Below are 11,473 nucleotides of genomic sequence, written 5' to 3'. Positions count from 1 at the left end.
CGCGGCTCCCAGGCCGGGCGGGCCCTCCGCGAGACCGGCGCGGACTGGCGCAGAGAGGCCGGGACCGGCGACAGCCGCCGCGCCGCGGGGGCCCACCTGCGCGGACCGCACGACGACCCCCGCTTGGGGGAGGGCCGGAGGCGAGGGGCGGGGGCGGGAGTGCTGGCAGGGTGCGGGGGTGGGGGGCGGGCGGCGGCCGCGCTGCTTCCCCGAGGCCGGAGGCGGGGCGGGCGGGCTTCTCGAGGCGCGGGGGGCGGACCCGCCCGCTGCCGGCGCCGCTCGCCCGCCCGCCTGCTCGCACTCGGTCGCGCCGCGGGGCAGGCATGGGAGCCGCACGCGGCCTCCCGGCGCCCACACCTGTTTGAACGGCGCGGCGAGCCGCGGCCCCGGCGGGCTGCTCGGCGCGGGTGAGTGCGGGCGCGGGCTGGGGGCACCGCCGGAACGCGCGGGGAGCGCGGCGCCGAGAGCAGCGGGACAAAGGGCCGGTGCGCGCGGCTCGGGGTGACTTGCGGGCTGCGTGCGGGGGGCACCCGAGACCCCGCCGGGCCGCCTTCGGGGCTGGAGGGCTGGGACCCGGGCTGGGAGCTTCGCGGAGACTCCGGGGCTGCGGGGCGCTAGCATTCACGCAGTGTCACCGTGCAGCGGGTGGGAAGGACGGATTTGAAAGTGCTATTTTGGATGCTGGGTGGGAGTAGGGAAAGAGCCGGCTCTGGGCAGTTTCGCCTGCAGCTGGGCTGTGACAACACCCCCACCTCCCCCGCACGCGCACTCCCGCACCCACCACCACCTCTTACTTTCTTTGAGTTTTGCATGTGTGTGTATTCCAGCATGATCCGAGAATTAATTTTTAACTCTGGGCACGTGATGATGAACACATCCTAGCCAGCAAAGAAAGGGCAAGCAAACACAGGTTGGGGATTAGGATAGGATCTTTTTTCTGGAGCCTTGGGTGATGACTGCGTGCTTCCCTGTAAACTATCTGTGAACTATCATCGTTGTTGGAGGCAAATGTTTCTTCTACGGCCTGTGGACATTCATCCCGAGTTAACTTTTAGATAAAAGTTTGAAAAGTTTAAAAATTGTTTTAAAAGAGGAGGGAGAATAATTATCTCGATGAGGGAAAACCACCATTTCCCTCCAGAATACAAATTAGGGTTGCTTTCCAACATCTCACGAAAAAGCAGCTGATAAAAATCCTGGGTGTTTTATTGTCCTTTCGGGGACACCCACGGAGACTTTAGAAAAAGAAACAGCCCCTGGCTGGTGGAACGCTCCAGGTTGCTCAGGATCTGTTGTTGGGATGGTCTGGCTTCCCTCAGCCCCTGAAACGGAACATAAGGAGTCCCTACGTGCTCCTCAGGAGCAGATGGGCCAGTGGCCTTGCTGGAAGGGGTTGAATTTATAGTTTGAAGTCAGCTGTGGCCAAAAGCATAATGCCAATTAATAGAGGGTATTTACTGCACTTGTTTCAGGATCCTCCTGGTGTCCAAGACGTTTTAAACAGGCGGTAGGACTCTGGGTCTCTCCACAAGTCTGACAGGAGTAGATTGGAGGTGGAGTGGGGAGAAGGAATTTAGGAGATGCTACAAAAGCCACTATGTTTACTTGGGAAAGTTTGGTGGTAGGCACACCTTCTGCATTTGAGTAACTTGCTTCACCTGTGTTTTCCCCACTTAAACAGGAGATAACTTGTCATGCTTTCCTGTGCCTGAACTGAAAAGGAAGCTTCCTAGATAACTAATAGGGATCCTATTTTTGTAACACTGACAACTTATTCAGTTAGATGGTGAATATGGGTGCACTTTTCTGTCTGTAGTTTAAGTGCCAAAGTGCCCATTAGTGGGTCTGAGAACATTACTGGCCCCGGTCTGCAGTGTTTAATAGCCTCAAGTTCTCCTGCATGTTTCTTCTCATTGATCCCTTAGGATTCAGTCCACCAGGCCTTATTCATGCATAACTCCCCCTGACTCTGGGGAATTCACATCTCCTAGTCTCACCACTGAATTTTATACACTCTGTTCTTGTTCTGTCACCAGGTTTGTCCCGAGCTCACCAGGGTAGTTCATTTTGCCTAAAATCTGAGAAAAAGTTAAACTTCGTTTGACCACAAGTTATGTTTAGGGTGGCTGGACTTGTAAACGCCCTGCATTTCTTTCCTGTACAGGCTATAATTCTTAAACCAGTATGTGATTAGGTCTGTTTTCCTTTAACAGGTTCTGTGACTCAGGAAAATGAGAGCAAGCCTGGCTCAGAGGGTTCACAGAGCTTTGTTCGTTTTTAGGTATTTGCTTTAGGAATTAGCATGGTTTCACTGTTCAGTATTCCTGGCCACAGATTCCATGGAAAACCCTTTGTTATCCTTCCAGATGGTGTCCAAAACTTTTATCTCTACAGACTTTCCCACTGTTTGTTTCGACATTACTGTTTATAGTGGTCACAGGAATTCATCTGTTGTACAATAGAGAATGTATGTCCTGAGGATTAGATTTTTTTTTTCTTTTGCCCAGCACTTGTTTGCTGTAGGAGTTAAATCCTTCTCCCAAACTCTTGCCCTCTTGAGGAGACCTGTGTTGTTGCAGTTTTGAAAACTAAGGTGCAGATCTAGGACAGAGAGGTTCCAGTGTCTGGTCTCCAGGCAGATAGATGTTGTTTGTACGTCTCTGATGATGTGCAAGGTCCCTTCACCATAAGATGATTAGTGGACCGTAAAGCAGCAGCATCCTCATAAACTATAAATATTTGTAGACAGTGGACAGCAGGACAGTGGCTCCTATTGAGTGATAAAACACAGAATGTGTAACTCTTATGCAGCAGATAGAGCTGGAATAGTTTCTGTATTACTAAACATGGTAATACACCTTACCTTTTCTTAGTTTCTGTATTACTAAACATGGTAATACACCTTAACTTTTCATCCTGTTTGTCATTCAGGCGATACATGAGGATACTTAGCTGAGAACTTTGAAAGATAAGGGCACCTGGGTGGCTTAGGTGGTTGAGCGTCGGACTCTTGATCTCAGCTCAAGTCTTGATCCCAGGGTCATGAGTTCAAGCCCTCTGTAGGGCTCCACACTGGGTGTGAAGCCTACTTCAAATAAATAAATATGTATATAATCTTTTTAAATGTAAAAAAGATAATTATATATGTGAGGAATCTTTAGCCAATAAAAGCTTATTTCTAGAAATGAAACGTTGTAGGCCTGAATTTTCTTCATCTGGATTTATATATAGTGAGGATAAGATTTGGAAATCTTCATTCTTTTTTTTTAAGTGTGCATATTTTCGTTAGTTCTATTTGGATAAAGTTATTCATTTGTGAAGGCAAGAGAATTTAAAGTTATGTAATCCATCAGTTACCTTTCCAATAATGAGATTATTAATGTTTATTTATTTTTTATTTGAGAGAGAGAGAGCCTGGGAGAGGGGGAGGGGAAAGAAGAGGGGAGGGAGAAAGGGAGAGAGAGAGAGAGAGAGAGAGAGAGAGAGAGAATGAATGAATAAATAAATGAATCCCAAGTAGACTCCATGCTCAGCCCGACTCGGGGCTCGATCCTACGACCCCTGGGATCATGACCTGAGCTAAAGCCAAGTCAGAAGCTTTACTGACTGAGCCACTCAGGTGCCTCAAGATATGAATGTTTTTATTCTGTTTCCATCCCAGAGTGTTTGTTTAAATAAACTTAAAGGGGCATAGTGCAGGCTTGCTTTGAGTTTATAAAAATGGAAACAGTAATTGTGTCCTGGGAAATTATTCAGGAAATTATTATCAGGTGAGTTGAGAAATTAATGCAAAACTATCACCCTAATTTTTAAGCATCACGGTTATCGTTGGTGTATTAATAATGGGAAAGGGGTCAGGGTAGGGTGTGAATGCCTAGGGAAAGGGCCTTAGTGGGTGAGGTTTCCCCCTCACACTTTTCTGAGCCAGCACACCCAACCATTCTTCTACTCCATTCTTGAAAGCTGCCCTCTGCTGGAAGCATTTGTTTTCTTGGCCAAATGATGAGGGAAATCTGGTCTCCCAGATAGGCGAGAGATTAACAAGATACATTTTCCTTTTTCCCTCTCCCTCCTTCCTCTTTAATTGTGTGAAAGTAAGCTCCTGAGCAGTAAATGATGGTGCGGACCCTGTTTGTATACAACACGGTGCTTGCCCTGGACTTTTGTGACCCTGGAAAATTATAAAATTAGAGAATCCCGGGCCTGAAATGACCAGCACTAAAAAGACTAAAGAGATCATCCAGTTCAGGTTGCTATTCAGAATAGTTTCTAAACTACCCTAAACACACATTTGAATAAGTGTGGGGGGGAGCAGCTTATAAAGTTTGTAACCTTTAGTACAGGTGTCAGTTTAAACCCATTAGGGAGCCACTTTACAATCAGTTATTTAAATGCTGTTAGATTGTACACCTGAAGCTTATACAATATTTCAATAAAATTTAAAACTTAATAAGTTGGAATAATTTGACCTGAATTAGTCTGCATTAATTTCTAAATCTGAATTAAAGTCTTTTTAATGCAGTTTTATAGTTTTCAGAGTTAAAGAAAATTTAATCAAGATATGAAACATCAGAACAAGGTCTTATCACAAAAGTTAATGAGTTTAAGCAATAATATAGGAACATTGGGGACAATATTTCAGACTACTAGAAATTAGTGTTTTTGAGGTACCTAAAAAGTTTATCTCTAAAGGGTTAAAGCTTCAACCTACCCTGTTGGTTTAGCAATCCTTTACTTATAGATGGCTGACTTCTCCTTCACTGGCTAAATGATCAGAATTTAAGTTGTAAGGGGTCTGAATTAGTAATATTATTTAATGAATATTGGATATTCTACCTAGAATATTTTGTGAGTTTATTTATTTATTTTGAGAGAGACAGAGAGACAGCATGAGCAAGGAAGGGGGAGAGAGAGGATCCCAAGCAGGCTCTGCACTGCCAGCTGCAGAGCTCCAGCCGGGGCTCCAACACTTGAACTGTGAGATCATGACCTAAGCTGAAACCAAGAGTCCATTGCGTAACAGCTGAGCCACCTAGGTGCCCCATCTACCTAGAATATCAATATTCGATAGAGAATATTCATATCCTAATAATAATCTGCAGTAGACTCTTTAGCATTTTCTCCCAGCATTCTGTGATTTGTAAATGACCCCAAAGGTCCTTGGCACAGTTGTCTGTCATCTCTCTGAGGAACAAATTTGATCCTGTATGTTGGGAGGCTGCACTGAAGTTGTGGCTACTGAGAGAGCCTAGCTGACTGCCCAGCCCTCACACCCGGGAAAAGACTTGTCTCCATTTCTCCAGACCCACTAGGTTCCAAAACATTTTTTTTTCTGTTTGAAAGGCAGACATTTAAAAAAAAAAAGCCATAACATCACTGTGAAATGAAACACGCTTCAAGGACTTTGAAAGCATTTTTTAAACAGGCTTGCTATGTAGGCAAAGCACTTAGAAAAGTGAGATTAGAGTTAATTCTGCCTAAGAGGAGGATAATTCATTAAGATAGGGTTCCTAGTCAAATATATTATTTTAAAGTGTGTTTGAACTAGTTTCAGACTCTTTCTTGCCATTCTCTTCCCTGACACCCTTGTCAATGGGTGTTTCTGTGTTGGGTTAAAGACAGATGGCACTGGAGCAGTTCTGCTGCAGTAGATAGTCCAGACTCTGCACTCCCAGGATCCAATTAACACTTATATTTCCGATTGAGATTCGAAGATGCAGGCTCTAGATGATGAGCATGTGAGACCAACACGTCTGCTGCTCAGTGTCAGCAGGCAACAGCATTCTCCGTGTTAGTCAAAGGGAGGAAGAGGTGGCGTGTAGGGGTCCAAGACCTGGCGCTCCTAGTACATATCACACTTGGCAGGTATTCTGGTGTGGGCGGTGTTTAGTTACGCGGACAGCAGCTTACATAGAGGAGAGGCTGTCCAGGACCTGGATATGTTTAAGGACTGGGTCCTCAGCCAGGATTTGGGGATAATCAGACACAGAGCCATCTCCTGAAGTTTCCTTAAGGGTTGTCCTCACCACACCTATCCCACCCCCGAAGTCCCCTTTGGGGAGGATGGCTTTATTAGCATTAGCATCCCCTCCCTCATCTACTTAGAGCCTTTAGTCAGGATTGTATCCACCCCTCACTCCCCCCACAACAAACATGTGCAAACACCTGTATGCGCACACACATGTGCCCTATGGTTTTAAGGATTTAGAGAAAGAAGTAGATGTATTTCCTCCCTATAGAAGGGCCCAGGGACTCTTCCTATTTGGAAAAAGAGAAAGAAAGAATTTCAAACAATCAGGAAATCCCAAGGAATTGCCTTTTCCAGGAGCTCATTCCTTTTTTAGCTCATCCCTGTTTTCTCTGACAGAAGTGGAATCAGAAAGAAAGAATCAAGCAGAAAGATCTCAGCAGTGGATGGGGCAAGCTCGCTTAGTGATGTTGGGAGTGTGGATTGTCATGCTCAGCTGGTCTAGATCACATCAGTGGGATTTTCCAGTTTGATGTGAAAGAAAGCAAAAGGCATCCAAAAGTTGCAGGCAGGTCTGTACTCTCAAAGTGGAAGAGAAGGGGGATGAGAAAATGCTTTCTTCGTCACTCCTGCTAGATAACAAAGCCTCTGAGACCTAACCCCTGCCTGTCCTTTTGGGAATGCCTCACTGTGAACAAATTACTCTACCTGCCCCATCCGCTTCTCCTGAACAGAAGATTCACAGCTAGTCAGAGCCATCCGGTGCTTGAATACTTATGAAAGTACTCCCAATCTTGTTTTTAATGTTGTTTTTCTTTTGGGATGATTGATCCAGATCTTTCAACATACACGTCAGGATAAAATCCAAACTCCTTCATTTAGTATACAGAGCTCTGCATAATATGGCTCTTGTCTGCTTCCCCACCATGCCCTTTCTCCCACCCTTGCTGAGCTAAATACAATAAATGTCTGAAATGACTTCCACTGTTGCATGTCTGTGTCCTTGCATACTGTTGTCCCCTCTAAGTGTCCCCTTCACACTGCCTTATGTTATCCACCTTCTCTTTACCTTCAACACCCGTCTCCAGCATCACCTCCCCTGAAATGGCTCCTCTGTTCTTGTAACTCCCCACACCTGGATTTCATGCCCTTTCCCTGAGTTACCACATCATCCACATCCATCTCTGTCATTAGCACTCAGTGCGCATCATTCAAAACTGTGGGGTTTTTTAGCCATGTTAATTCATTCACTCTTCCATTAGTACAAGTATTCATTCAATAAACTTGTTCAGTAAGTTTTTGTTGAGTGCTAGCAGAAGCCCAAATTCCAGTGATTCGGATGAGCCAGGAACATAGATACAAACACCTGAAAAGTAACCAGCAGTAAAGCTCACAACGTGATAACAGAGGCAATATTAGAGCTTCAGATCTTTGACAGAGATCCTGATAGTATACAACCAAATCCAAAGGAAGGAGGAATAGCTTGATTGTTAGAGACCTGGCTACTCTGGAACTAAATTTATAGTAGTTAAGTTTGTTTTAAATTCATAGGAAAAAAAAAGTCTCGTGCCCTCTTTGGAACCACTGAGATGAATCCCAGTAAGTGTTATGCTGTGGAGCTATAACCTTCCTTGATGCCCAGGTCATTCAGTCAGCTGCGTAATTTGAATTTGCATGAGCAAGTTGTTCTGAGGATTTTCCAAGCACATGCTGTACTGAGAATGAGCAGAAAGAAGGAAAGAAAGGCAGGTGGATCAGGGAGGTGGGAGAGGGCAGACATTTAGAATCCAGCCCAAAGAAGGTTCAAAATTACACAGAAACTGGGGCTGGTCAAGCAGCTCATCTGGGGATTAATGACGTTTGCACTCCGCCTCCCAGTTGGCCATCACTGGGGGCATCTTCAACACAGAAGGGAATGAACACCCATTCATTTTGAGCACGAAAAAAACGTTCCCAGGTCAAGACTTTGTGTTGTAAGTGAGACCATTATCTAGGGATTCGTCTCCACACCCTGATTCCTGGGACAGTTCACAGATTTGGAAACAATGACAGGCATGCTGCCGGGCTGTTTCCTCAGTCAGTCGGTGCCGAGCCCCTTGCCCAACTGACCTGCTTATCTTTGTTCCTACAGAGTGGTGCTCAGCATGGCGGGGATTCCAGGGCTCCTCCTCCTCCTCCTCCTCCTCCTCCTCCTCCTCCTCTGTGCTGTGGGGCAGGTGAGCCCCTATGGTGCCCACTGGAAACCCACTTGGCCTGCTTACCGCCTCCCTGTGGTCTTGCCCCAGTCCACCCTCAACTTAGGCAAGCCAGACTTCGGGGCTGAAGCCAAATTGGAGGTGTCCTCCTCGTGTGGACCCCAGTGTCACAAGGGGACTCCACTGCCCACTTATGAAGAGGCCAAGCGGTACCTGTCTTATGAAACGCTCTATGCCAATGGCAGCCGCACCGAGACCCAGGTGGGCATTTATGTCCTCAGCAGTGGTGGGGGACAAGAGTCTTCAGGAAAGTCTCGGAGGAAGCGGCAGATTTATGGCTATGACAGCAGATTCAGCATTTTTGGGAAGGACTTCTTGCTCAACTATCCCTTCTCAACATCAGTGAAGTTATCTACAGGCTGTACGGGCACCCTGGTGGCAGAGAAGCATGTGCTCACAGCTGCCCATTGCATACACGATGGGAAAACTTACGTGAAGGGAACCCAGAAACTTCGAGTGGGCTTCCTGAAACCCAAGTTTAAAGATGGTGGCCGAGGAGCCAACGACTCGACCTCAGCCATGCCGGAGAAGATGAAGTTTCAGTGGATCCGGGTGAAACGCACCCACGTGCCCAAGGGCTGGATCAAAGGCAATGCCAACGACATCGGTATGGATTATGACTATGCCCTCCTGGAACTGAAAAAACCCCACAAGAGAAAGTTCATGAAGATTGGGGTAAGCCCTCCTGCCAAGCAGCTGCCGGGGGGCAGAATCCACTTCTCTGGTTATGACAATGATCGACCAGGCAATTTGGTGTACCGCTTCTGTGACGTTAAAGATGAGACTTATGACCTGCTCTACCAGCAGTGTGATGCCCAGCCCGGGGCCAGCGGGTCCGGGGTCTATGTGAGGATGTGGAAGCGACAGCAGCAGAAGTGGGAGAGAAAAATTATTGGCATTTTTTCAGGGCACCAGTGGGTAGACATGAATGGTTCTCCGCAGGATTTCAACGTGGCTGTTCGAATCACCCCTCTCAAATATGCCCAGATTTGCTATTGGATTAAAGGAAACTACCTGGATTGTAGGGAGGGGTGACCCAGGGTTCCTTCCTGGTGGCACTTAGTGGTCTCCATGTACTTATTTTAGGACAGGCCAAATTTTGTCATTGGTATGTGTGAGTGTGTGTGTGTGTGTGTGTGTGTGTGTGTGTGTGTGTAATGTGTCATAATTATCTTTTACCTGATTTTTAAAAATTGCAAGATGACTGGCTTTATTTGAAAACCGGTTTGTGTATCATATAGCATTTAAACAGGTTAAAGGCATTCTTTTGCATAGAAGTGAAAAAAAAACATGCTGATGTTTGGGATGATAGGGAATATTTAGCAATTAAGTTAATCTTTTATTTTCTGAGAACTTTGATTTTATTTCATCTGAACTTGTTTCAAAGGTTTATATTAAGTATGTGGCATATGGGAGATATAAATTCTTAAATTCTTATGTGTGTATGTATGTGTATTTTTTCCTGAGATTCCTCTTGTATTTTTTTTTAATGCCTAATCATTAATGTTTCCAGATGGCAGTGTTCCCTACCACATACAACCCTTAGGAAATTTCATGATACTTCTTAGACAGGCAGGTATACTATTTTTGGATTTGGAGGCATTTACACCATAGTCCTTGACCAGTAAAATAATTTGTTAACTATATTGGTACACATCTTAAACTATATCTTACAGTAAGTCAGTATCCCCAGCTGCTTTCAGTGTTGAAATCATTTCTCTCCTGAAGACTGTTGCTCTGCTTTTGGGGAAGCCTCACAATGTGGCCCTGTCACATTTGTGACACAACAGAGTAGGCAAGATCGTTTATGCCAAGCCCTCCATTTCACAGGATTTTACTCACATTTCTGAACTAGCTATTTTCCAGAAGACAATAATCGGGGCCTAATTAGAACAGGCTGTATCACTTCCCAGCTAACGGTTGTGGTCACACAAAAACAATCATTTCATTTTACCCCTGGAGTATAGCACATCTCATGTTTTATCATTTGGATGGACTGATTTAAAATGAATTAAATTCCAGAGAACAATGGACATATTGCTTGGCAGATGTCACAACAGAATAACCACTTGTTTGGAGCCTGGCACAGTCCTACAACCTAATCAAAATTATTCTACATAGTTTTCAGTGTGGTTTCAGGGAGCTATGTACTTGTGCAGCTTGGAAGCTTTCCTCTTTTACTTACTTTATAGTAAAAATACTGGGATGGCGCTTTAAGAAAAACCCAATAGGACATTTTCCCCACTAGCTTTAAAAGGGCCTCCTTTACTGGGATGCTTTAGGCTACAGGCACATATGATCAAGTATAGTGGCAAAACTGGAAATTGGGAGAATGAGAAGCAGATCAGAATCACCACTCCTGTCAATGTCTTTGTGAATGTTTTATCAGTATGATAATCACAGTTTCTAAAGCAAAGAATTTGACTTATTTTATGTTTTCATTTTATGCATCTTAGCCTGAGCACATCTTCTGAATGGATCAGTGGAGAAAAAAAAAGCAAATGGATTATAGGGCAGATGTTTGCTGGGCTTATACCTTAGGTAACGGCCTGGCTTGCGACTATTTGTGAGGACATTCAGATACAGCACTGATGCTTAGATATTCTCTGTGTGGCTTTTGGTTTGTGTTTCTTGAGCTTTTCGGAAGAATAATCCTGAAAAGACACTGAAGAAAAGTACAGTCATGGTGCTTTCTTCAAGTCACAAAAGAAATACTATGCGTAGCAAAGAGATGTAGGACCCGCCAGGATTCTTCTGAGCTCCAGTACAGTTTGCTTTGGAATCTAGCAGGAATCTAGCCTGAGGAAGAAGACAGTCTGCATCCCTATGTTTGGTATTTGGGGCGGGGGTGGGGGTTGTTTTTGCTTTTGCTTGGTGTGAAAAGAAGTTCACTGAACACATAGAACTAATTAAAAAAAAAAAAAAGATGCTCCTTTTGTAAAGCACCTGATTTCTTGATTTTGATTTTTTGCAAAATTTTGGATTTGGAGGCATTTACACCATAGTCCTTGACCAGTAAAATAATTTGTTAACTATATTGGTACACATCTTAAACTATATCTTACAGTAAGTCAGTATCCCCAGCTGCTTTCAGTGTTGAAATCATTTCTCTCCTGAAGACTGTTGCTCTGCTTTTGGGGAAGCCTCACAATGTGGCCCTGTCACATTTGTGACACAACAGAGTAGGCAAGATCGTTTATGCCAAGCCCTCCATTTCACAGGATTTTACTCACATTTCTGAACTAGCTAT

The 11,473-nt window shown here is 45.0% G+C and overlaps 1 protein-coding gene across 1 annotated transcript; it reads left to right on the top strand.

The window, feature by feature from the left end:
• The first annotated feature begins 256 nt into the window (after window positions 1-256).
• On the top strand, window positions 257-9,660 carry PRSS23 (serine protease 23). Its single transcript, XM_047823473.1, has 2 exons — window positions 257-407; window positions 8,100-9,660. The coding sequence occupies exon 2, from the start codon at window positions 8,113-8,115 to the stop codon at window positions 9,256-9,258; it is 1,146 nt and encodes a 381-aa protein (XP_047679429.1). The 5' UTR covers window positions 257-407; window positions 8,100-8,112; the 3' UTR covers window positions 9,259-9,660.
• The last annotated feature ends 1,813 nt before the right edge of the window (window positions 9,661-11,473 follow it).

Source organism: Prionailurus viverrinus, chromosome D1, assembly GCF_022837055.1.
Source record: "Prionailurus viverrinus isolate Anna chromosome D1, UM_Priviv_1.0, whole genome shotgun sequence".
NCBI classification, from domain to species: domain Eukaryota; kingdom Metazoa; phylum Chordata; class Mammalia; order Carnivora; family Felidae; genus Prionailurus; species Prionailurus viverrinus.
This window is presented reverse-complemented; position numbering and strand designations above follow the sequence as displayed.

What these genes read in the sequence shown, in the direction of transcription:
- PRSS23 (XM_047823473.1), top strand. Translation starts at nt 8,113, where the DNA reads ATGGCGGGGATTCCAGGGCTCCTCCTCCTCCTCCTCCTCCTCCTCCTC.